General features: G+C 38.2%; 1 protein-coding gene across 1 annotated transcript; it reads left to right on the top strand.

Moving 5' to 3' along the window:
* The first annotated feature begins 850 nt into the window (after nucleotides 1-850).
* PTP4A2 (protein tyrosine phosphatase 4A2) lies at nucleotides 851-26,589 on the top strand. Its single transcript, XM_020882758.2, has 6 exons — nucleotides 851-940; nucleotides 15,447-16,149; nucleotides 18,326-18,418; nucleotides 21,572-21,702; nucleotides 23,033-23,107; nucleotides 24,078-26,589. Exons 2-6 carry the CDS (start codon nucleotides 16,054-16,056, stop codon nucleotides 24,184-24,186), a joined length of 504 nt encoding a protein of 167 aa, XP_020738417.1. The 5' UTR covers nucleotides 851-940; nucleotides 15,447-16,053; the 3' UTR covers nucleotides 24,187-26,589.
* The last annotated feature ends 270 nt before the right edge of the window (nucleotides 26,590-26,859 follow it).

The raw sequence follows: 26,859 nt of genomic DNA, 5'->3' as shown, positions 1-26,859 counted from the left end.
CGGGCGGGGAGTGAGGGTAGGGGCACGCAGAAATATCCTGAGCAATTGCAGACGCACACGCCATTTATTTGGGGCCTCGAGAAAGGGCAGCCAAGAACTGAGCTGTCCCGGTTCTCACTTCTGGGTTGGAAATCCCCGAGCAAAGGGCTCGTCCCATCAGGGTCTGGCCTCAGGCCTCACGGCCCGGTCACGGGAAAACACCCTTCGACCTTGAGGGTCACCCCGCGGCCTCCGGCCCTTGCTCAGCCCAGGTGCGGATGGGCGGGCCACGGCGTGGGCGAATGACTCCCCCGGTCATGTTCTGCCCAGCCCCCCTCCCTTCCCTGTCACATGGACGCGCCTTCCGCAGCCAGAAGTGCTGAACGGAACGAACCACGAGGAGGAGCGGGGGAGGCGCCCAGGGCAGTGGGTCAGCGCCCCGCGGGGCAGGTGGGCGGGCCCCACCGCCTAGAGCCGGTCGGCCAGCCAGTCAGCAGGCGCGGAGGGCGGGCCGGCGGGCGCGCGCGCGCGCGCCGCGCCCCGCAGCGCCCCCTGAGGGGCGGCGGCGGGAGCTGGTTCCGGCTGCGCGCGCAGCGGTGGTGGTGGCGGCGGCGCGATCGGCCCGGGCTGTAACCGTCGTCCGTCCGGTAGCGGCTGGAGCGGCAGCGGCGGCCGGTCACGGCGCGAGGCGACGCCACAGGGCAGCGGCGGCAGCGGGGACAGCGGCAGCAGCCGGAGACGCAGCGGCGGCCGTAGCAGCAGCAGCAGCAGCAAGACGGACTCGTGGACACGCGCCGCCGCCGCCGCCGGGCCGGGCCGGGTGTCGCGCGCCGAGGCTGGGGGGGAGTCGTCGCCGCCACCGCTACCGCCGCCGCCGCCGCCGCCGAGGTGACTGAGGAGAGAGGCGCCTCCTCGCTCCCGCCGCCGCCAGACTTCAATGCCCAGTCCCCAGCTCGCCAGCGTGAGTTGCGCGGCTCCCGGGCGGCCCCCCGCGCCGCCTCCCGGGGCCTCGGGGCAGGGGAGGGCGGGAGGCGCCGCAGCCATTAGTGCAGGCCCGAGACACGTCCCCGGAAGGAGGGCCGGGCCGGGGCCGGGGGCGGGGGGAGCGCGGCCGGGAAGCGTGGAGAGCGAGGGTGGGTGAGGGGGGGGATCGCGCGTGTGGGAGGGGAGAGGAGCGAATGCTGTGTGCAAGAATGTGGAGTGGGAGGGGGGGATGTGCGTGCGTGAAGGCGAGAGTGTGAGTTGGGGAACAGGGCTGAGTGTGTATGTGGGGAGAGCGTGGCGGGGGAGAAAGTGCAGATGGGGGAGTTGGGGGGCTGAGTGTGTGTGTGCTTGCAGAGGAGAGTGAGGGGGAGTGTGAGTGGGGGGCGGTAGGGGGTACAGTGTCAGGAGGGTGGGAGGTGAGCGTAGGGGAGAGGGAGCGGGGAGCGTGTGGGAACGGGTGAGTCGGGGGAGAATGCTTGTGCGTGGGAGAGTGGGGTAAATGGGGAGAGTGAGTACGTCGGGGAGGGAGAGTTTGCGTGCTAGGGGTAGAGTTGATGGGCGGGAGAACGTTGAGAGCTGCGTGAGAGAGAGCTCGGGGAGAAGGTGAAGGGCAGCCGGATGAGGTAGCGTGGAAGTGTCTGCCTGCGATTGTCCAGTCTGTGGGCAGACATGCTTGGGGGCCCTCCTTGATCGTTTTCTAGGGCCATAGTGAACCTGGGTGTCCTGGGTTAGGGAGTTCTTTCCAGGAGCATCTTGTTCCTGGGTCCTTGGGCTCAAGTATGAGCAAAGGGTACAGAAGTCTATTTCAGTGGCAATATCATTTTCTGGCCCTGTGCCTCCCCCCGCGGCCCCCCCCCAGTATTTCAGGACATGGACATCAATTTCCAAATTTGTCGAGCACATGATTGGTTGGTATCCCACCCTAGTCTGGGTTCTGAAAGCTAACTAAAACAAGTTTGTGTATTGCCTGGGATCCTAGACTCTTGCCTTTTGAGTGTTCAGATACTCTTTTGTAAAGTACTGCTAGTTTTTCAGGTGAGAGGTGTTTTATTGTTAGGTAAATATAAGAAATGTGTTTTAGGTTTTAGCTCTTTGCTACCCTTCTGGAGAGAAGCTTTTAAGAAATAATAGTAATAATAATGGTGTAGCATGTTGATGATGAAGATCAATCATAGGGTAGTTTATTAGTTTCTAGAATTTTTCAAGAAATATATAAAATACCGGTTCTAGCATCATTGTATGCATTCAGCAAATGCTTTTCTGTGTGGAGTCACCAAGTTGTAGCTACTGCTGGATTAAATCTGGTAGTTACTGGCTGCCTTGCTCTGTGTTACAGTGTCGTTTCAGACAGGAAGTTAGTGAAGTTATGCCTTATTCCACATGCAAAAGGAAATTAAGGGTTCATCATCACTTGCCAGCATAATCACTGTGTTGGTGAAGATGGTGAAAAGCTGCTTGCTGGTATTCATTTTAAAAGTAGTTTCATGTTGTATAGTGAATGGACTAATCATTGCCATGGACTTTCCCAGATTCTTGTGTTGAAGGAAGTAGGGGTTCTTGATGAAGAGTGCCTTGATACAGATTTTATTCTGAAATGATGAGAAGTCTCTTAGAAGTTGGAAGTCTTTTCAGTATATGCAAAGAGTTGTGTGGTCCTTTTGGTATTAAATGTGATAGAACTATAAGCAAAAGCATTGATGTGTAATTAGAAGTCAGAAATTATATTTTTCTTGCGGTGTCCTTTTCTTGATCATTAGCATGCTCTCTACTTTGAGAAACAGTGACTAGTATTGTTATCATTCGGTGGGTGACTGGATTAATTAGTATTAAGTGCCTACTGTGTACCAGGTGCTTTTTATACTCTTGTTCAGTTCTCACAGCTACTATTAAAAGGTGGTAGGTAGGTGTTCTCCTTTGCATTTATTTGACACATATGGTTTCTATTCGTCAGACTAGGGATACAGTGATGAGCCCTCATTGACTTACAGTGATGAAATGAGGCAGTATGGAGACTCAAAGAGGTTAATTAACTTGTCCCAGGTCAGAACGTAATAAGAATGGGAGCTAGATTAAAAACCCAGGTCAGTCTGACTCCAAAGTCTTTGACTTTTCCACTATACCATTAACTTCCCTCACGCTAGATTGTCTCTCTTTGAAGTTTCTCCTCCACACAGTGACCTAGCAGCTTGTACAGGTAAGAGGTGTTGAGGTTAATGCAGAAGACTGAACGGCTGGAGGCAAGTAGCTCCTTAAGGAGATGCTGACTTGACGCTCTTTGGGGCCTAAGTTAGGATAGGCTTTTATGTGGGCGGAGATTCTGCCTTGGAACTCACTTGGGGCCTTAGGGTGTGTGCTTTGAGACAGAGTTTTATGAGGCACCTGGGATATGTCTGGGAGAGAAAAGTCTGATTAAAGAAACCCAATAGACTTTTATTATGTTTTTTATTTTGGGGGAAAGAAGAAGAGTGTATCAATTGGGTCTGAGAGTCACAGAAGTTGTCTTTTGTAAAAATCTTTCTCTTCAGCTTTGTGATATATGTACTTCAGGAGACTGAGATTGTGAAGAAAATATATATGAAAGTGCTTCGTTATTTATAAACTGGACTACAATTCAAAGTGTTATTATCACTAAGACTTTACTACTGAGGTAACAGTTTGTTATATTTAGTAGCTGGAAAAGGCTGCTAGCATTTTAGACCACCTTACCAATGAAAAATTGTTTAGAGCTGCTGAACCGGGTATATTCTGACTCAGAACAGCAGAAGTCAAACCACTCCCTCTATGAGTCAGGCAAGTAATATTTAATTTGAGCGAACCAAATTTATAGACAGAAACCATTTACAACATCATTGAACTTTGGTGGCACTAGGGAAGAGTAAATGTTTGAATGCTTTTGCACATACTTTTTAAAAAATCTGAAAGCTCCATATTTATGTTTTACTTGAAAAGACCCTTGTATGAACAAGGAAAAACATTTATTTTTATTCACTTTGTCTTTAAAGACAGCATTTCTATATGAAGTAGTTGCAGAACACTGTAGTTTTGAGACACAAAGTTGAAATTTAATGGAGATTTATCTTAGAGGGTTTGACTGTACTTTTGTTGTTGTCAGAATATGGGATTGGTAACCAGTGAAGCCTCTGGAAAAAGCATTTACAAATAAGATGCAGAGGAGCGATACACACATTTTTAGCTGTTGCTCTTGAGTGAAACTTAAGTTAGAGGGAAGCCCAAGTTAGGCTGATTTTTTTCAAGTGCTGTCCCATCAGCTCTGCTTCTTATAGAAGTTAGTGATCTTTAAAAATTTCAAGCAACTGGAAATCCGGACCGTAGTTCTAACATACCAGACTTAGTTATGTTTATTGAATTAGGGTGGTGGTTTGAGATTTTGAGGTCTTGGAATACTTGTGAAGTCCAGCTTGCTTTAGGTTTCAACATAATCGTCTCAAGAATCTTCTTTGTGCTGAATCACAAATCATATCATTTAAAATTCTTAATAACTTTGGGAGTAAGTAATGGCATCCTTCCAATTTTGTAGATGAGAAAATTGGTTTAGAGATCAATTGTTGAATCCTAGTTAAAGAGTATCAGTAAATAGATGGCAGTGGATTAAAAAAAAAATCTCCCCTTGGGGCTTAAAGTACTTAAGTCTCTTTCTAACTCTCCCCCCACCCTCTTCAGTTAACTCTAGTCATTTACATGAGTTGTGTAGGAATTAGTAGACGTTAAGGAAATTACCTTTTTCTTTGCTTGAAATTTAGTATTTCTTTCTTTCTTTTTTTTTTTTAGGGATACTTCAGTTTTTTTGCTCTTTGGGGCATGTTGTTGCTTTGAGATTTTTCTCAAGATACTAGTTGGGTTATGTAGAAACTAATGATTATTCTGTAGATTTATAAAGCAAGAGTCCTTGGTGTTACAGTTCAGGTAATTTTGTATCTTGGGTTTGTTAAACAGATGCCACCAACTAAAATTAATTGGGAAATGGTGATTTGAATCTGTTATTTTGGAATATTATCCATTTTCAGTTTCAGAACTGGTGTATATATAGAGGTGTCTGGTTGCTTTCTCTGGTTAGCCTTCATTTTATTGACTGAAGCACATTCTCTGGCTCCTTTGACTTCAACTTGAAGCCTTACAGGATTGCTTGATACAGAGCTCAAGTGGATATTGTATCAGAAATCTCTCCCTCCTCAGAGTTGTAGAGATTTAGGCTAAACCAGAAACTGTCTATGCTTTGACACCTTCATGGGAGAAACTGCACAGCACTGCAGGCTCTGTCCATTTTCAGTAGTTACCCTGCGGAGTTCCTAGAACCTGTATGAGAATATAACCTATCTCCTGCACATGTTGAGGTGGTTTTTCCTGCCCTATTTGTTTAGTCAGTGTAGATTTACAGTGCATAAACTCTTTGCCAAAAAAATGGCTGAGGGGTTGACAGATTATAGCAACAGCTTTATGTGACTTGAATACAAATGTGTTTTGCTTGCCTGCGCTGATTTTTTACCCGTAGATTCTGTAACACAGCATCCTCTCCATTTTAAGTGGCGTAGAAACTAAATTTCATCATTTAAATATAAATTTACATTGCACAACATTCATTTTTAAACTGTAGAGAATTTTAAGATTAAGCTTTTCTGTGACCCTTTCCTTGCTAGTTGAGCCTGTTTTGAAAAAATATTTTGACTGTTAGAACAGTCTTTACCTTTTAGAAAATTGGTGTATTTAATTTTCCTCATAGTATTTTTGGGTTGAAATTTCATTCTTCTCAGAAGATGTTAATTCTTTTGGCATAAAATGCACACATGATATATTTGCTTTAGCAGATCAGATAAATTACTTTATATTTTTATTTCTGCAGTGGTCAAAAATGTTGGCTCTTAACTAATGTATTGTTTGACAAGAATTCAAATTCACAATCAAGTCTGCTTTCTTCTAGTTGTCTTTTAGTTTTGAGATTTGAGCATAACTTTTTTTTTGCAGTCTTTCACTGAAAACGTTCACCATGTTGTACCCCCATAGTCTTTGTAGATTGGATTTATATACACATATTGATATTTACTGTTTTTAATAGTAAAGCAAATTGCTGAGTTTCCTTCTCTCCATTATCAGTGAAAGCCTATCATGAGGGAACAGAGTGACTGGTTGGTTAGTACAGAAGGATATGAGTCATCAGCAGGATTTGTCAGCAAATTGAGAAGGATATGATGGAAAAACAATAGATTCTAGTGACATTCTTCATTCCATACATGTGGTTACAAACAGGTTTCCTCTTGTTGATTGGTTTAAATCATTCAGATAATTTAGATCTTTCTGGATGAAGAGCACATCAAGTTTAAGCCATAGCCTTAACTCTGAACTGTTTTTCTAGTGAGATGAGATATTCATTTAGAGATTATCAACAAGTAGAATTTAGTTAAATTTGTATCTGTTTACTAGGAAAAGAATTCACCTGTCAGGTAGATTTTAGTAAGCTGAGAGGCTATTTTTGAGAAGCTTGCTGATAATTATGGAGCTGCTTAGTAGATCAGGAGATGCCCACTAATATGGCAATATTTGTTTTCTCTCAGTGAGCAAAGAGTTACTACTACTCTACTTTTAAAATCCCTAAGAGCTTTTATTGCGTTAGAATTGGTGTGAAATTCTCAGCATGGTCAAGGTCTCCTGAGAGTTATTTAACCCAAGACTTAGTTCCTTTCTCAAGTCTTGCTACCATGGCCTGTCACTATTTCTGCCAGTCTTGTCATAAAAGTTTTATCTTTCCTCATAAGTCTGTCTTAATCCCACTCCATTCTACTCATGCTTATTTTGTGTCTTCAAAGTATGTAGCATTAATAATGAAATTATAATAGCCACCATCAAATATTTTTCACCCACATTCTTCTAGGATCCTGATTAATATGGTATGCACACAGAGCCCCACAAATGCTTTTGTTGTAAGATTAGATGACTGTGTTTTAGTATCATTCAGAACTGTTGTAGTCTCTCACTTCAGTAAGCATTTGGAGGAAGAGGACATGAAAGATGAAATTTTGCATTCTTTAAGTGAGATGAGAGGGAAGGTGAATCCATGTTGAACTAAGCTGGTGAGCAAAGAATAATAACCCCTTGGCATTATAGAGATATTTCACCCTTTTTACTTCACATTTACATGTAATGTGAAACAGCTGCCTTCACTGTATGGTTTCTGAAGATTTTTGAATGTTGCATTTTATGAAAATAAACATCAAGTCATAATTGGGCAATTAGTGGATAGACAGTATGTTTTAAAAGGCCACCAGCAGATCCAAATTGAATGATTTGGGTTCTTGTCTGTTTATCTTGTACTTTACTCAGTGCACAGAGAGATGGCTGAAATATAATGTGATTTATAAGAAGCAAGTTTAGGAGAGGAAGTGAAGTGTAACTTACTTAGGGGAAACTTTGACCAAAATGCCCTAACAGCAGAAAAATTTCTGGGGCTCAAACAAAACTTATGCTGACAAGATGTAATTTGGAATGTTTTTATTCCGTATCCTGTACATAGAGAGCTTCCTTCCCCCCTTCTGGTTGTGGATACTTGAAGAGGACCTTTAAATATGCTCAATAGGTTAGACAGAATGGGGAAATGAAAGAGTTAAGCTGACCCATAAACTGCTAAGCTCTGAAACATATATTTTAAATAATGCTAACAATAGTCTGGAAGTTTTTGCTTTGCATGCTGCTCCTGTGCTGTAGGTTATTTTGAAAGGTGATTCAAATAACCTTTTCCCAAGTATCTATTTTGCAACCTCAGGGAACTTGCAGCTGTTATAGTCGTTCTAACTGTCCTGATATAGCTCAGAAAACATTTCAGAGTAGTGTTGACAGGGTGAATTCAGGTGCCCTTTTGGATTTTTACTTCTGAGTTTGCTTTATTACAATTGAAGTTCAGACTCTCAAATACCTTTCTTTATTAATGAAATAATTCAGTGGTTCTTGGGTTAATATATGTATAGTGATAAACTAAAGTAAAATGATTAAGACTTAAATTGTTCTTCAGGAAAATTATTTAGCCTTTTGAGATTAAAGAAAGATGGAAGGAAAGAAGAAAGCAAATATTAATATTTAATTTTATGGGAATGCAGCTGAATTTGAAATAGTTCTCTATTCCACATAGGAGGGTACTAGAGTTTTTAGAAAAAGAAGGTGCTTAGATTTTGTAATAAAGAGGCTTGGGAGTCTTGTACATAAACTGAAGTCTTTAAGCATAAAGCCCATGGAGAGTATAGTCATGATACCTTTGCCTGGAAATGGAAGAGAATGAATAGAATCAGTTTAATAGAGCTCTTTAACTTAATCTTTAAAAGAGTCACTGAAAAAAATAAGCTAATGTCCAACACTGGAATGATGTTTTAGGATGTTAATGTTTTTGCTGGTATTCAAATAATTTTTTAGAAAGAGTGAAAATTGGCCATAGTGTTATTATCTCCATTTAAATTTTATTTCTGAAAGGAGAAATATTTAACCTATTTGGACAAAGATTCAGCTAGAGAATTGAGTTGAAAAGTAAGTATTTTCAAGTGTGGCATGAAAATAATTTAATGCAATTTTTGTATTACAGTTATTTGTAGAGGTAGGAATTACCAGAAAAGGACAACTGCTTCTAATCACCAGAGAACATACAAATTTAAAAACCACTCCCTTTTCATTTGAGTGGAAACAGAGCCCACAGGACTCAAGAAAATAACTGTCACTGTTCTCAGAAGCGGGTGTGATTGTTGGTTAATTGCTTTCCTTTCTGAGTGGCAGGCCATGTAGTCCTGCTGGTTCTGAAATGTTAAGATATTTTCCCACCAACAAGGTCATAATTTCTTTTTATAGAACTGATTATTGATTTGTGTACTGGAACTTGATTCTCAAGTTCCCTCCTTAAATGAGGAAGTAGAAAAGTGGGAATAACCAAGGGAGTAACAACAAAACTTTTTTTATCAGTAAGAAGCATGTTGCTATTTTTAGCTTGTTTACAGATATTTTGAATCCTAATTTGTGTAGAATTTAATGATACCTCTATATCAGTTCCCCAGGAATGTAGTCAGTAGGGGAAGAGAACTGACATTAATTTGAGTCGCCTTAAGTTTAGGTCGCCAAATGGCATCTGCTTTTAGTTCGTTAAATGCAACAATAGAGGGTGAACAAATATAAGTAGTACAGAGAGTAGAACTTTGTTTCTACAGGGCTCTGATGAGTTTGGTAGGTTATGAAAGATGAGTAAAAATTTCCAATTTGAGACCAGTTACCCAGAAGATGAGTTGTCTTTTTTTTTCTTTCCTACTTGATGTTTAGTTGGTACAGTATGTTAGTTTCAGGTGTATAGTGTAGTGATTAGACATTTAAATACACTATGAAATGATCACCTCTGTAAGTCTAGTAACCATCTGTCACCATAAAAAGTTATTATAGTATTATCGACTATATTCCTTATGCTGTATATTATATCCCCATGACTGACTTAATTTATAACTGTAAGTTTGTGCCTCTAAATTCCCTTCACTTGCTTCTCCCAGGCCCCTGCCCAGAAAATGAGAGTTTAATTAGCAGAGTTGAGTCTTCTTTAGTTGACAATTCTTACTTTTTATCTCAAATGGTCAAAATGCAGTAGATAGAGTAGTTCTTCACAGAGGCATTTCTCTGCTTTTCTTTCTTGATGGTTGCAAAGATTTTATGGTCTGTTGTCTGAATAGTCAGCTATCTGGGAGTTCTTAAGTTACTCAGGGCCTTGACTTTTTTCCCCAAGATCCCATGTCCAATCTGTAGACAGGTCTTTTGGAGTTCTACCTCAAGGTACATCTTGAAACTGATTCATATTCTCTCTACTGCTGCTGTTTTGGCCCATGCTACCATATCTAGCTCCTGGATTGTAGCATCAAGTTCCTACCGGATCTCACTGCTTTTCACCCTAGTGCTCTTATATCCTGCCTCCAGGTAGCATCTAGAATGATCCTTTTAAATATAAGTTGTCACTCTTGCTTGAAACCTCTTATTTTTCCTCTGAATAAAAGTCAAATACTTTTGCTGGCCTCTAAGGCCCACTTTTTATTTCTCCGACCCTCTTCATTCCCCTGCCTTGCCTGTTGTAGTAGCGCTAGTCCCCTTGCTGTTCCTCGAACACTCCAAGCGTGGCTCCACCTCATAACCTTTGCAAGAGCTAATCCCTCTGCCTAGACTGCTCCCTCAAGTGTCTTTTTGGCTCACAGGTCTAGGATAAAATGTCACTTTTTTCATTGAGGCGTTTTCTGCTAGCCTTATTTAAAAGTGGAATCCCCTCTCCCTTCTGACATTGCAGGCTCACTTGCTTTGTATTTTTCTCCATAGCAAAGGCATGTTTTATTTGTCTTTTTCTGCCTACTAAAATATAAGGTCCATCTTGACAGGAATTTTTGTTTTGCATACTGCTCTTACTGTACCTATAAGAATATATGATACACATTGTGTCCAATAAATACTTGAATTTATGAATTCTTAATTAGCTAAATTGCAGGGAAAATGTCTGATCTTTAATGAGAATGAATTACTGTTAACGGATTATTCGTAGTTATTTTAAGGCCAATGCAGATGTCTTCAATGAAGTGAAATGAATTTGTTTTAGGAAAAAATTGTTGCAAGGTTTTAGTCTTATATGGGGCTTCCCTGGTTGCTCAGACAGTAGAGAATCTGCCCTCAATGCAGGAGACCTGGGTTTGATCCCTAGGTTGGAAAGATCCTCTGGAGAAGGGAATGCTACCTACTTCGGTATTCTTGCATGGAGAATTATATACCATAAAACTTAGCTGGAGACTTATATACTATATTATATTTCATGTTGTCTGCTGTAGAAACAAGCTGACTCAAATTTGCATGACTTCCTGTAGAATTTCTGGTAAGAAAAGTAAACAGTAAATGTATACTTGTTCTTTAGACCTTTGTTTTTAGATTTTATTTTCTAAGATCTAGAGTTCTTTATTGTATAATTACTTATAACACGCAGGTTTAATTTGGTGAACACTGGCATAACTTATCAAATGGTTATTGTATCATTTACTTTCATTTAAAAATAGAGGTGATTTCTCAGTGGAAAGCTTGGTGTGAGTGGTTTGACAGGATTTTTAAAAGGTAAATGCCCAGTAAGTTTGTTGTTTTTTCCACTGAATCATGTCCGACTCTTCTGTGACCCGATGGACTGTAGCCTTCCAGGCTTCTCTGTCCATGGGATTTTCCAGGCAAGAATACTGCTGTGGGTTGCCATTTCCTTCTCTAGGGGATCTTCCTGACTCAGGGATTGAACCTGCATCTCTTGCATTGGCAGGTGGGTTCTTTACCACTGAGCCACCAAGGAAGCCCCTCAGTAAGTTTGGGTTACATCAAATGGGGCTGATTTTGTCAAGTTTCTCATGCACTTGAATTCTCTGTGTTTGAACTTAGAATTAACAGTTGCCAAAGCAGGATCTGAATTTTACTCAATAGTATCTTTGACAAAGAAGAAATCTGTCTTTCTGGAAATGTGTGGGTACAGACTTGCTGGGGACAGGAGGACTAGCCCCCTTTGAGGCTCTTTGTAATCCAGTGATCATGGCAGTTAAGGATATAGTGGAACTGTAAATCATTGTAGAGTTCTTTATCACCCTAGAATTAAAAATTAAAGGGACTTCCCTGGAGGTCCAGTGGTTAAGATTCCGAGCTTTGAATGCAAGGGGCGCAGGTTTGATCCCTGATTCACAAGCCCCACATAGCGCAGCTAACAAAAGAAAAAAAGCTAAAATAGTAAAATTTAAAAATTAAGAACCCAGAAACTGTTCAGAAGGCATATATTGTAAATCATGTTCCTTCAGCTTCAGTCGCCTCCACCCTGAGGCAGTTCTCTCTTTGTTACTTTCCAGATAGTCTGTAGGAATGAAAACACATTCAGTACTCACAAATGTTTCTTTATATATTGTTTATATTGTAAGCACCTTACTCTTTTCACTTGTTAATGTCTCTTAGCCATCTTTCCACATCAGTTTCCCTTGATTTTTTTTTTTTTAACCTCTCTGTGGTTTTTTATTTTAACATTATGCCATGATTAGATGATAACTTGTATTATTTCATGCATTTTGGCTTTTGGGTCTCATCTGGGTAGATGTTAGCAGTAGAGTATTGACACTGGATATTTAAACTTGTGACATACGCTCTTCAGAGTTTTAAGTGGTCTCTGTTGTGTTACTGGTTTGGTCTTACTGCTACTGCTAAGTCACTTCACTTGTGTCCGACTCTGTGCGACCCCATCCCTAGGATTCTCCAGGTAAGAACACTGGAGTGGGTTGCCATTTCCTTCTCCAGTGCATAAAAGTGAAAAGTGAAAGTGAAGTCGCTCAGTCATGTCTGACTCTTAGCGACCCCATGGACTGCAGCCTACCAGGCTCCTCCGTCCATGGGATTTTCCAGGCAAGAGCACTGGAGTGGGGTGCCATTGCCTTCTCCACTGGCAGTGCACTATTCTAACTTCGTGGGCCTCTGCTTACTTGGTCTTCTAGCCCCCTCTTTCTACATTCTTCTTTCTCTTTTCCCCTTCTCTCCCTCTATAATTTAAATGGGTTTCTCTGTCACAGACCATCCTTTCTAGTTCTTCAGTGAAGTTACATTCTTTTGTTCAAAATGGAAATACCGACTAGGAAATGGAAATATCCCAAATTCAACATTTTAAAACTTAGAGTCAATAAAAGATAAAGGGTGGAGGGACTATTTGGATGTGTATTTGAATATGATCACTATGAAGTAAACAAGCCTCTTCCATCATTTGGTAAATTAAAACAAAAAATCAGTTTTTACTTAAGTTGGGAGAGCAGAATCGATGTTATAAAACTTCAGAAAGTTTTCCAGTAAAGTCTGCAGGTGCTGAGTTTAGGCTAAAATTTACAGCTTTGTAACTTCTGAGTACTTTCCAGCTGTGGTGGGTTGTTTATGATTTTTTTTTTAAAACAGACTGTTTGCTTTGTATTCTTATGGGTGTCACAGAAACATTAGTTTATCTGAATTGACAGGTGCAAGAACTTTGAACAGTTAATGTGTAGTTGAACTGGTGGGGGAGGGGAAGCAACAGAAACTTGCTTTTATCATGTATCTGTTAACTTTGATAGACCATACTGTTTCATTTGGCAGAAATTCCTTTGCTGGGCATCTCAGTATGGTATTAAGAATTGAAAATCTGGGGATTTCCTGGTGGTCCAGTGGTTAGGACTCAGCACTTGGACTGCTAAAGTCTGGGTTTGATTCCTGGTTAGGTTACTGAGACTAAACTTGTGTGGCCAAAAAAGAAAAAAAAGAATCGAAACTCTAATAATAAATTATCCTTATCCCTGGAAGTGGTCCTTTCCAAATGAGCTTGGAGGAATAAGATGGGATAATGGTTGTTCTGTTTACTGAGCGGACAAACACTATGATTCGGTAGAAAACTTAATGCTAGAGCTGTAACCTTTTAAGCCTGGCCATCACTACAATGCTGGTCTTTCAGTGCCTTTCTCAGCTGACACACACATTAGCTATGATAACATTAAACGAAGTGATTCAAACAGGTTAGAATTTCCCTGTGTTTTGCTCTGAGCTGCACACAAACCTTTGTTCTTTGAGTAGTTGCTTAATAATCTTTTCTACCCTTATTAAAAGGTCAAAGAATTGCAAATGAACATCCAAGTAAATATTTGAAGAACAGTTACATTGTCATGAATAAGACTATGACTTAAAAAATAAGTGGGTACCTCCATTAGTCAAAATTGAAGGAGAAATAAGACTTGGCTTCTTGTCCTTGATCTGCTACTAATTAACAATATGGTCTTACTTAAATCTTTTTAATTTCTCTGAGTCCCAAACAGCATCTTTTTTTTTCTTTTAAAGGTCAGTGTATTTGATCTCTTAAGTTTTGCTAGCTTTATAATTCCTTGACTGTGCAAGGAATCCTCTGTGAAATGTATAAAGTGGCTGTGTTTTAGGGTTACAGATAGAATTATGAATGAGAGTGATGGTGTGTATTATGTTTTCCTTAGTTTGAAGGTAGAAGTTTTGTTTTCACTGTAGTGGATAACTCAGTTTGCTGAGGTGTTGAAGTTTTTAAGATTCCTTTTTGAGTATCTTCTATCTCTTTCATATTTTAGGAATGTTTTAGTTTCGTGCTTGTGTCTATGGTAATAAAATCAGAAGTGTGTAATTTACAAAATAAAATGTCATAGAATATTATAAAAAGGCGACTTGAAGATAGAAGGTTAGGCTTGAAAGTTTGAGGCTTAGGTTCATTCTTATCTGTTTAAATTTCTCCCTTCAAGTGCCTCTGTAATCATCTTTCGTCTGGTCACAGTGATCTTTTTTAGAGTTCTGGGTAAGCATTTATTGGTGGCTTAGGGAAGAGGCAGGTGAAAGAACTTATACCTTATTCCTATTTCCAGAGGAACTTATGATTATGTTGATACACTGACTGAGCCAGTTATACAGATTACTGTTGTTTTGAAAACTCTGCCACTTCTCTTCTTGCCTTGTTTTTATTAGTAATTAATATTTGGACAGAAGACTGTGTCAATCAACCTTTAGATGCCTTTCTACTCTTGAGGTAGTGATATGTGAAATAGTAAAAAGATAAATAGAACTAGAAATGAGAGAACAGGAGTTGTACATTGGTTGGGTCAGCTGGCATTGTGGTACCTTTGAAAAAATATAGGACATAACAGAAGACTTGAGTTTGAATTTGGGCTCAACTGATTCATTCACCTTAGGCAAGTCAATTCACTTTTCTGAACCTCATGTCATTCTTGATGGGTAGTTAAAAACTATCAGAGTTGTGAGGAAAAGATAGTTTCTTTAAAGTACTTTTTGAACTGATATCATATTGGGCCCAGTGCATATATTTTATATAGAAAGAATTAAATCCTCATGGAATTTTGGTAAATATCCTTCATCCATTTACAGATATAGTTTTAATCAGAAATAGTTAACATCACAGCAGAAAAACAAGATCCTTGTGAACTTTTTAATGAAAGAGGCTTCATGAAAGAGAGGTTTTAAGTATCTTTTAATCATTTAGAAATGATTTTTTAAAAACACAATCATTTTAAAATGACTTGAGTTAGAAATCTTATTAGTACAGAACTTTATTGAACCCCATTTTACAAAAAGAAAAACATGCTTTCGTGTGTGTGTGTGTGTGTACCACATGACAAGCATGATCTTAGTTCTCTGACCAGGAATTGAACCTGTGTCCCCTGCAGTGAAAGGGGAGTGAAAGTGTGGAGTCTTAACCACTGGACCACCAGGGAAGTCCTTGGGCATACTTAACTTTTGAATCTCTGATTTTTAAAAAAAAGTCTTGGTATGTACACTTTTATCCTTTTATTGATGGATGGCAGTAGTTCAGAAGCGGCACCGTTTCAGATGTCCTGGGCTCATAAAAAATGTATTCTTGACTTTGGGCATTGTGTTTACTATGCTGTCAACCTCCAGTTCATTTTACTTATGCTTTTCTCCTCCAGGTTTTTCGTTGGAATATACGTTGCACATTTATGGCGATTCTGAGCGTGAGGGCAGACTTCTGCCAGGCTCAGCACAGCGTTTCCGCTGACAAGTGAGCTTGGAGGTTCTATGTGCCATAATTAACATTGCCTTGAAGACTCTGGACACCGAGATTGGCCTCAGAAATAGTTGGCTTCTTTTTTTTTTTTTTTTTAATTGCAAGCATATTTCTTTTAATGACTCCAGTAAAATTAAGCATCAAGTAAACAAAAGTGGAAAGCGACCTATACTTTTAACTTGTCTCACTAGTGCCTAAATGTAGTAAAGGCTGCTTAAGTTTTGTATGTAGTTGGATTTTTTTTGTAGTCTGAAGGTATCCATCAGCAGACATTGAGGCCCAAGTTGAATTTGGATTCAAGTGGATTCTAAATACTTCTGCTTATCTTGAAGAGAGAAGTTTTTGAAAGAATAAACAAGTTGAATAGAGAAAACACTGATTTAGGCATTTTAGTGGTCTTTTTAATGTTTTCTGCTGTGAAACATTTCAAGATTTATTGATTTTTTTTTTTTTTTTTCATTTTCCCCATCACACTCACACACGCACGCTCACACTTTTTATTTGCCATAATGAACCGTCCAGCCCCTGTGGAGATCTCCTATGAGAACATGCGTTTTCTGATAACCCACAACCCTACCAATGCTACCCTCAACAAGTTCACAGAGGTAAGATTGTAGCATGGTCTATCTTTTGGATTGATTTATAGGTAAAGTCATGTTAAAAGTTAACACCGTTGTAAAGAAATCTTTTACCACAAAGCCATTTATTTTTGTGGTTGAAGTATGGATGGTCTTTGTTTGAATTGAGCTGAATTAGTTAAAACAGATTTTTAAAAGAACATTTATGGAATTTGGAAATATCTTAGAGATATCTAGTACTGTGTTTTTGTTTTTTTTTACTGTATCCTTTCAGCATTGTTAACAGTTCTTTTGTTACACATTCAATAATAAAGATAATTAACATTTATTGAATACTTAATATGTACCCAGCACTACAATAAGCAGTTCTATGCATTGTATCATGTACTCCTCACAATAACCCTATGAGGTATAGGTACCATTGTTTCCCTCTTATAGATGAGGAAACAGGTTCAGAGTGATTTAGTAATTTAGTGATTTGCCTGAATGCACCCAAGTATGTGCACCAAGTATGTGACACTAAAACCCATTTCTGCCTCAAATGTTCTGACCACTTTTGATGAAAAGCTACTCTCAAACAACTTAGGAATAGTAGTCATCATACACATGTGTCCAGAAATTTGGGGGAAGGAAAGGTATCATAGGCAGCATTTTTATGTCAGATTCTGCACTTTTTCTTTTGGTAGTAGTAGAGAAACTTTTTGTACTTTAGTCAACAGACATTTGGATGTAAGCTTTTAGATCTTTCTCAGATTGTTCAATCCCAGTGTGATTTCTGTTGATATATTTATAAAGTAGACTTGGAGAGCTAGACAAATACCTAAGGATCCTAAATCTACCTCTGTCAACTTTACAGATGTCAAAACTGAGTTCAGAAGAGATCTTTTGACTTGCTGAAGGTCACAAATATTTACCATAAAAAATTTGTACTGGAACCTTTCAATGAACAGCTACTGTAGAGTTCATTTTAATGGGATTTTATTTGTGTTTTGAAATTTTAAAAAATTCCTGACTCAATATATAACACAACTTACCTGAGTCTGTTTTATAAAGAGGCTTTTCTGTGAAAAATAAAGTCTTTTAGCAATTAAAATAACTTTTCTTTTTAGATAACCAGATGATTGACACCAGATGATTAACAGTAGGATATCACTGTTCCTGCTTATTTATATTAATTCTCTGGGCTTCTTAACCTTGTGTACACAGTGTCCAAGTTGATTCCAAGCCTGTATGCCCTCAGGTTGTCACCTTTAAGCCTGGCTGAATTACATGATACTATTTTCAGCCTGTGGATTCCTTGGTCATAGACTCCTGCAACTATAAAAAGATATTGGTGGCATTACTATAGGGAAACTTTTACATTGTTTTTTGGCCACACTGTGCAACATGTGGGATCTTGGTTCTCCGACAAGGGACCAAACCTGTGTCCCCTGCATTGGAAGGAGGAGTCTTAATCGCTGGACCACCAGAGAAGGCCCTATAGGAAAACTGTTAAAGAAGCAAGACTTCTGGCTATAATTATTTCTGTGTTCCTTGACTTTGTAATATAAACCACTTTCTAAACTTAATTTCAAAATTACTGTTTCTTTAAATTGCGAAAAGCACTTACTACATAAAAAATCAGAAGATACAAATAAGCAAAAGACAATTTAAAAATACTTAACTGTTAGTGCCTGCTGTCTAGACATTTTTCTCTGTATTTATGTGTATATTTATAAATATACATATAGATAGGATCACACTGTGTATTTAAAACAAATATTCCCTCAACCTCCTAAGTATAGCTGTCACAGTGTTCTATATGAATGTGCTACACTTTCTTTAACTGTTTGCCTGTTTTTGGACTATTAACGTTTCTAGCTTTTTACTGTCTCAGACAACCTGTGCTGAGCATGCTCGTACCTAAATCTTTGTGTATATCTTTAATTATTTCATTAGTATAAATTTCAAGAAGTAGAATTTCTACGCCAAAGTGTATGTGTGTTTTTTTAAAGTTTTTGTGTTATGCTACCAAATTGCCCTTTACAAAAGTGAGTCTTATTGATGCTTCTACTGTGAATACAAGAGTCTCCATTGTATATGTTGTTACAAGAAGAATGATTTTGATCTTTGTTTAAGAATGAAGTCTCATTTCAACTTACACGCATGTGTTTTTAAAACTTTCATTGCAGATTCTAAAAACAATATTTGTTTTTCTTTGAAGGAACTTAAGAAGTATGGAGTGACAACTTTGGTTCGAGTTTGTGATGCTACATATGATAAAGCACCAGTTGAAAAAGAAGGAATCCACGTTCTAGTGAGTGTGTAATGTTTTAATTTTCTACTGCAAACAAGTTGTACCTTTCAAACATAGATATTTTTAAAACTTGGCGCTCATAGTTTGTTTTTTAAACTTACAGGAGATACAACAATCATAGCTATCTAGTAAAATTCCTTTGGGTTGGCAGTTTTGTTCATTTGTGCCCTTAAAATCTACAGATGCAGAGTATTTTCAACAAATAAAAGGCAAAATTTAGCGTACACTTATTGTAAGAAAATCAGAAATTTCATTTTTCTCTGGGCAATTAGCATGATATCTAGCTTTTGTTTCTAGGCTACTGGTTTGAATCAGACTTTTCCATTAGACATTCTTAAATCATATGGAAATATTCTCTCTCACTTTGCAAGTACAGATTGGTTACTTAATATTTTATATTGTAGGAGTCCAATTTACATTAGACATAGGATAACTTGTAGGAGACAAAAAAGTAGGAGAAAGGAAAAGAAGGGAAAGGGAGAAGGCATCTTGCTTTAGAGTAATTAACATAGTCTGTGATTTTTTTGGTAAGTTTCTAACAAGCTTTTGTATGATTTGATTTCTTTCATAGTTCAATTTGAATATAGTGATTGGAATTATTTTAAATTAAGTTTCTCCTTGCCCCTTAAATATTCTGTTTAATTAGTGGAAATAGGAACCTCAGATTAGGTAAAATTTTATACTTTATTCTCTTAAAAAGTTGTCTATATTAGATTAGCACATACTTGGTTGATCCTGTAGTGTTGGTGTCTTAGAGCTGTTTGACATGGTTGTGGGAAGGCTGTAGTGCAAAGACAACTAGAGATTTTTTAAATGATTGGGTAGGAAGAAAGTACTAAGCAAGGTAATGGTACAAGGTTATGTTCCTATTTTTTATTGCATTGGTTACTAGTTAAGTAAGTCAGTTGATGCAAAGAAAATCAATGTCCTGTTGGTAAGGCAGTTGTCTCATACTTGATCCATAAAGTTTCCTCACCTCTGCTTTGGTGAAAACACAAAAACTAAAAAACCAAACATTATGGTTTATTTTAGAAAATGTATTTTAATAGTATGACATGATAATAATACTCCGCTTGCATTCCTATTTCCAAATGACTTTAAGGTCCTCTGGCTGGATCACTGGGGATAAGTGTAAACATGGGTCAATGTAGCCTTATGTTTAAAATTACAAAAACAGAATTTTAACTTCTGAAATTCAACCAAAATACAAGTTCTTTTCCTGTATTGTAAGTATGTTCTTTAGTGGGTAGATGAGAAATCAGTTTGTTTTGACAGTTGGCAGGGTGAGAAAATGAACTGCAGAGTGACCGTAGTCTGTTTGAATCAGTAATGTTGGTAAACACCTTTATGAAATAGAAAGAACTAAAGAACTTGAAGTAGTTTGTAGAAGATAATGGTAGATCTGAGATTTATTCCAAACCTTTAAATCTAGGCTTTTGTTTTGAAGAGATGTGATCAGGTAAAATTAAAGGTCTAACTAAAGCTTGGGAAAAAAAGGGACATTTAGAATTAAGCTTGGAATTTCTTTTTTTTCCTAGGCAGAAATTTTAATTTTAGTGTAATCACTTTTATTTTTGCTAGGTGAAGAGGGTTTGTAACACTTTACATGAGGATACCCAACATGAGACCTTTCAACACTTTGACCAGTGTTCTTGGAAATCAGAGGCTTATTAGAAAAGACTGATGTAATGGTGGTTTCAACCATGTCAGTTTGAAGTTCAGATGCTTCTAAATTACTGCTTTAGTGATTTTTTGATAGAAACTGCTTGTATGAGTCAGTAAAGGCATGTTTCATATTACTGTTTCTTAACCAGATGCATTTCAGAGTTTTAGAGGAAGTAAGCTCTTAACTAAGATACTAGTTTTACTGGTATTTACAGTTAAACTCTAGCGACATTTATGATAACAACACTGACAGCCCTTTAATTATGGGGTATAGTTGACAAATCAAACATAATATGCTATTGTGACTAATGGGCTACATGAAGTGTTTTAGTGCCAATAATAAGTGCAGAATCAATTTAGTGTTCTGTCACTTTTCTCTTTTTCCTTCTCTAGTATCTTAAAGTGTCCTTATCCAATCTCATTAGAACAGTATTAAAAAAAAATTTCCAGTGTCTTTTGCATTTCTGTCCTTGAAGCTAGATGGGAGAGAGGGTATGTACCATGTGAATCTCCCTTCTCTCTTTTCTTCAAAGGTTACTTATGTTGATTTCTCAGAACCTTGTGTTTTGGTACCAAGGAAGATAAACTCTCATGCCTGTATTGTGAATGCACATGGGGTTGGTCTTAATTGAAAAAAAACGAAATCAATGAATATTAAAGGAGAAAGGAATACTTGAGAAAATGGTCTTTTCTTCTTGGTATTGTATCATGTGGCACTGTGCTTATAAAATGGGATATGTATAATTTAGGCAGAGCTTTAAAAATATTTGCTTCTTGACTTTTACCAAATACATATGTAAGCACAAAGATGGTAGTCGGTTTCTGTTATGGTCTGCTGTTGGAAATTACTTACCAGAGACTTTTGCTCTAAAGAAAAGATACTTGTAACTTAGAGCTACTTATAAATAATTTTGAGGATTATCCTCTATTTGTAGAGACCAGTGAGATACCAGTTGGTACACTTCTTTGCCAGAGTCGACTTATAAATCTTATTGACAGGTGTTGTGTCCTCTCTTACTTTGTCTCAGTTTTAATTTTCTCTATTATGTCTTAATTACTGCTCTATTCACCCACTCCAGTGTTCTTGCCTGGAGAATCCCAGGGACGATGGAGCCTGGTAGGCTGCCGTCTATGGGGTCGCACAGTCGGACACAACTGAAGTGACTTAGCAGCAGCAACTGCTCTATTCAGATAAGATGTTTGAAGAATGCTAGCCTCTTGTCACTGTGATAAGAGTTATTTCCAAAGATAAAGTTTGATGCTTTTGATGCTGGCTATGCTTCATTGAGAAGACTGAGTTGTCTGGCATGCTTGAATTTTGATCTTGATAATTTTTCAGAAGTAATCAGAATTGTGTGATTAAGAATAGGTACATGTTAGTACAGTTAGTGTAGTTAGGCCTCTCTTGTGTACTGTGTAGCTGTTGTGCATTAGGATGTTCATCCTGGAGAAAATATCAATTTAATTTCAAAGATCTTTTCCTCCTAGGATTGGCCTTTTGACGATGGAGCGCCACCCCCTAATCAGATAGTAGATGATTGGCTAAACCTACTAAAAACCAAATTTCGTGAAGAACCAGGTTGCTGTGTTGCAGTGCATTGTGTTGCAGGATTGGGAAGGTAAGCGCTTCTGCTTTTGTCTGTGAATTCATTATCAAAACTTTCACTTTGGTAGAAATTTGTATTTGTTATACTAAATATTAAATTGCCTGAAAGGAAGTGAGAGTAAAAGCTGGTGTCATGATTTCTCAAAGTAATTTACACGTTTCATTGTTTGTTTGAGTCTGATACCATACTAGATTTAGTGGGTGATGGTTCTAAAGTTGTTTTGAAACAGTTTTAATGTAATTCTCTTATCATTGAGCCAAAAATACAGCTTTAATTCAATATGTTAGTTTTTTCTTCTCATTTCCAGTAATCCAAGGTTTAGGTCTTTTAAATTGACAACAAAGATAAAGTATCTGTATATTTGAAGAATTTGTACATGGTTCATTTTGGTTTGAGATGAACGGGAAATTTATAGATGAAGAGCAGATGGTTGAACCTTAAACTCTTCTAAGGAAATGTACGGAGAATGTAAATTGACTTTGATTTTAAAAACTTTTCCCTTGAGCATTTCATGAAATGGTGTTGCAACACTCATCAGCAGTAGATTAGATGTCAATTTATGATTTCACTTGGACTCAAAACGTTAATGAAGGCTGCTGTTGCCTCAGGGTGGTGGTGACTCAGGCTGTTACCTCTGTTCAACCCTTGTGTTTGCTGTTTTCCTTTTTGCAGTTTAGTACAGTTTCTTCTTCAGTGTCAAGAAGTTTCAGTCCTTTTCCTGACTTGGGGCAATTTTTTAAACTAATAGCTGTCTTAGTTAGGTAGCCAGTCCAAAGTTAGTGCTCTGTAATGGACTTTTTAGAAACATCGTTTCATTTGTTATATTAAAAAATATATATATGTATATATGCTTATACAGAAAGCAAATTGTAATTACCAGTTCTCTGACAGTACCCTAGCTCATAGAAAGGATTTTCTTGAGGAAATCTAGCACTGTTTTCGTATTTGGTGAAGAAATGATAATAAAATTGATTTGTAACAAAAATTCTGAGACACTCAGGATAATACATCTGGTCATTTACTATGATAATGCTTAAAGATCAATGAATTTTTGGTGATATAAAATGATGGGAAATTTAAGATACAGTGTGATGATATTTTAAAGAGTAAAGATCTCTCAATAAAGGTTTAAATTTTTGTGCTTTTTACTAAAAATAGAAAATAACCTAGAATCTATAGTTTAGATATTTTTACTATGTAGGAAAATACCTGATATTTTAGTATATAGGAATAAGGAAAGCTCAAGCTTTAAATAATTTTGGTAATATGTAAACCTGGGTTTTAAAAAATCCTTTAATTCCAAAGACCTGTGGTTAATTTACAAATGAGTTTTTCTCTGCAGGGCACCTGTACTAGTTGCACTTGCTTTGATTGAATGTGGAATGAAGTACGAAGATGCAGTTCAGTTTATAAGACAGTGAGTATGGAGTTTTATTTTCAGAAATACATAAAGCAAAATCATACAAGAGGGAGCAATTACAAAAAGTACCTAATTATAGTAGAGTAATTTGCTGTCTTTGGCTTAGAATGTTGTTTGAAGATACCAAAAATAGCAAGTGATAAAAAGACTCACAGTAACACTCTGGCTCCCAGATTTAAATATTTTCTCATTTAGATGACAAATTGGACATTGTAGAATATGTCCAGTATATGACTTGAATATCTAGAAATCTTTAAAACGAATAACTAGGTAATGGAGTTTCAGTAATCTAGTGCCTCTTTTAATAGATGTCCAAAATGCCTTCCAGGTGTAACTCTGTGACAAAGAGGAAAGGAATAAACCATAGAGGGAGTAGTTAATCACCTAGGACTCTTAAGTGACCTGTTCAGTCACAGAATCAGGATGGTAGTGCCCAAACAGAATCTTGACATCAGTCTGGAAAAGCAGGCTATTTTGTTGTTTCTTTGGCAATTATTGTCTTGTCCTTTCTCTTTTTAGCCTTTTCTTACCAAAAAAAAAGACACTTTGTGACAAAGGGTATGAAATTGTATGGTAGCAGCCCTTGGAAAGTAACATATTTCAAGGAATGTCATCTGTGTCTGCTGCTTTATATAAATATTTGCTCATTTATCCTAAATACTTGCTGCCAGTTCTAATATGAAGAATATATTAATTGGGAAGAATATAGTCAGATGTCTTTGGATAAACCATTCTGATATTTATTAACAATTAATAGACGCTATTGAGAGCAAAGAAAATTGTCTATTTTTCATTTAGGAAGGCACAGAAATTTCATTGTTCAGTTCAGCCCTTTCACGTAGGAAGTGATATATGGGAAATATGCTGGTTTTCAGCTATGTAGAGTTAGAAAGGCCATGGGCCATAAATATGCATGTCAGGCAGCTCTTTTTTTACATGATAAAGTTTGCCGTTCTTTTATTTTCAGAAAAAGAAGGGGAGCATTCAATTCCAAACAGCTGCTTTACCTGGAGAAATACCGACCTAAGATGCGATTACGCTTCAGAGATACCAACGGGCATTGCTGTGTTCAGTAAAGGAAATGTATACGAAGGCTGACTTGATTGTAGCATTTAGAGGGAACTCTTGGTACCTGGAAATGTGAATCTGGAATCTTAACTGTGTCATCAAAGTAGTGATGGATTCAGTACTCCTCAACCACTGTCCTAATGATTGGAAAAAAAGCAAATACAAATCCCTCTATAACGTGAATAAAATGTTTAAGAAAAGAAAAAGAGAAAGAAAATAGGGATTAATTTAGTGAAGGATGATTTTGCTTCTAGTGTTGGAGTTTGAATTTCTGCCAGGATTGAATTTATTTCAGAATCTCCTGTCTTTTTTAACTTTCTCAAAATAGGTCTCTAAGGAAAACCAGCAGAACATGAGCCTCTGCAGAACCATCTGTTTGGGGAGCACACTCTTCCATTATGCTTGGCACATAGATATCCCTGTTGTGGGATTTCTTTCTTTCTTGGGGGAGGGGGGTGGGGGAGATTGGTATATTTTTCCCTTCTTCTCACTTTCTCCTATCCCTGTTTTTTCCCCTGATACAAGTTGTAGGTGGAATAGGAGAAGCCCATGTTGCTGTAGATGTGTGTGCAGTCTGGCAGCCTTAAGCCCACCTGGGCACTTTTAGGAAAAAACAAACGAAAAAAAAAACACCAAAAAAAGGGGGGCGGGGAGTGACATATATATTGTATGATCCAGGTGGTTCTTAGTCTTTACTGATGATGGGGTATTCATGTTAGTTTCTTTTCTTGAAAACCCTATTCAGCATTAGGCAAAGTAGCCAGGAACCTTTTGTTTTGATAAATTTGTAGGGAAATGGCATTTTAAGATGAGTCTCTCTTCTCAAAGAACTTAGCTGAGAGTCGAATTCATCTCTTTTCCAACCAATGAAGCTAAGTGGTTGTCCCAGAGATGTTTGTTTCGGAAGGGGAGTGCTCCAGGCCATCACTAAAGATGTGTCCAGGCAGAGCCTTAGTACACTTTCTATAACTTGTAGAAGTGTGGGCTGTAGCATTACTCTGATTTTCTGTCTAATGATGTCAGAGAATGCTGGTAGTATAAAGTTTTTTATTTTAGGACTTATTTGTACTCTGAATTTTCAGGAACAGTCAAAGGAGTAGCAGCAAAGACACAATATTTTAGACTTGAGAAATGCCTGTAATGGGTATTTTCCAAACTGCTCCCTATATGTACAGTTCAGTTTAACCACTGATTGCCTTGTTATTTTCTTACTAGGTTCTTTATGAGACTTAAAAAAATTTTTTTTTTGCTGGTTCAAAACCAACAATGCCTAGTGAGTATGTGTCCACAGGCCATAACAGGGTAGAAGAGAGATATAGAGCAGCTCCGTGCATAGCAAAGGGACTGTGGCTGGTGCAGCAGCGTAGTGTCATTTCTGCAGATGCTTTGCTGGGTTTAATGTACTGATCTAGAAAAGCTGTTTTTCTGCTCCTTTGCTGTTGTGACCAGGCTGCATTGACAGAGCAAGTTGGAAGGTACCATCAGGGGCTCTTGCACTCTCCATCTGAATATTGCATAATTAATAGTGCTCTGCTTCTAAGGATTTGAATGGAGTCGTAGGGTCATCTTGTCCTGTTGGAATTTGCTATGCAGAGCCTTAAACTTCCCATTTTGTTAGGATCAGCTAGGCCAGTAGGAATGGACCAGGACCTTGTCTCACACTGATGATACCTCAGATGTTGGCTGGCTATGTGAACTGCCTATTTCCTATGCCAAGCTGTTTTTGATTTTTAAATAAATGAAAATCTGTAGATTCTCTCCTCCCCTGTCCCAGAAAACAAAGCAAAATAATGCTTTTTGAAATTGTCTCTAGGATTTTAGAGTGAAAAATGATGGTACTATCCAAAATTCTTTATTTCAGAATCTGACAGTAGATTCCTTTAACATAGACTCAAGATCAAAACATCATACCCTCTAAGCTCAGATAGACTGTTGACTCCAGGGGTTTTGATCAGTACCATAACAAACCTTTTTCCTTTGACATGCTCTGATTTTTGTTGTTTGGAGGGAGAGAAGAAGGGAGGGGGAGAGGAAGGGGGGAGAGAGAGTGTGTGTGTGTGTGTGTGTGAGTGAGTGAGTGAGTGTGTGCAGTATCCACCAGTAACAGTGCCTGCCTGAGTTAGGAAAATTACATTCCTGGTTCTGTATGAGGAGAAGGGTATGTAAAATAACATGAAACATTAGCCCTCATATTGTTTTAAATTACAGAATAATGTTAATTGTTCTCAGAACTGGATTTTCTTCAAAATTAAAAAAAAATTTTTTTTTTCTTTTGGATTTAATGAAGTATTGCTAGCTGAAGCCAGTTTGACATGGTGAGAGAGATGTCAGACTGATGAAAGGTGTGCAGCCTGATTTAAAACCAAACCCTGAGCCCTTTTAAAGAACAATAAAACATATTTTACATGCTCTTTGTCTGTGTATTTGTTCTCTGTCCTCAGGTTAAATTTTATTTATGTCTCCTTAGAAATCTTGGTATTCTCAAGGCCTCTTTTGGGTCCTGCTTACAATTACTGTAAGGAGGTGAAATAATCAGAGGTTGGGAAGTTTGAAGATTTTTTGCCTCCTGGGTGTTTAGTAAGGGCAGACTTAACAGTAGTTGGGATATGTGAAAATCACTTTCTGGTTCAGTGCTTGGAGGTAGCGCTGTAGGAATTCAGCATCTTGTCTCATCTCAAAGC

The sequence above is a fragment of the Odocoileus virginianus genome, chromosome 30 (genome assembly GCF_023699985.2).
Source record: "Odocoileus virginianus isolate 20LAN1187 ecotype Illinois chromosome 30, Ovbor_1.2, whole genome shotgun sequence".
NCBI classification, from domain to species: Eukaryota; Metazoa; Chordata; class Mammalia; order Artiodactyla; family Cervidae; genus Odocoileus; species Odocoileus virginianus.
The sequence above is the reverse complement of the archived record's forward strand: the minus strand, read 5'-3'. Positions and strand labels throughout refer to the sequence as shown.

What these genes read in the sequence shown, in the direction of transcription:
- PTP4A2 (XM_020882758.2), top strand. Translation starts at nt 16,054, where the DNA reads ATGAACCGTCCAGCCCCTGTGGAGATCTCCTATGAGAACATGCGTTTT. An exon ending in TGTGTTGCAGGATTGGGAAG is followed by an intron (nt 21,703 to 23,032) that starts GTAAGCGCTTCT and finishes TTTTCTCTGCAG; the next exon opens with GGCACCTGTACTAGTTGCAC. An exon ending in GCAGTTCAGTTTATAAGACA is followed by an intron (nt 23,108 to 24,077) that starts GTGAGTATGGAG and finishes TTTTATTTTCAG; the next exon opens with AAAAAGAAGGGGAGCATTCA.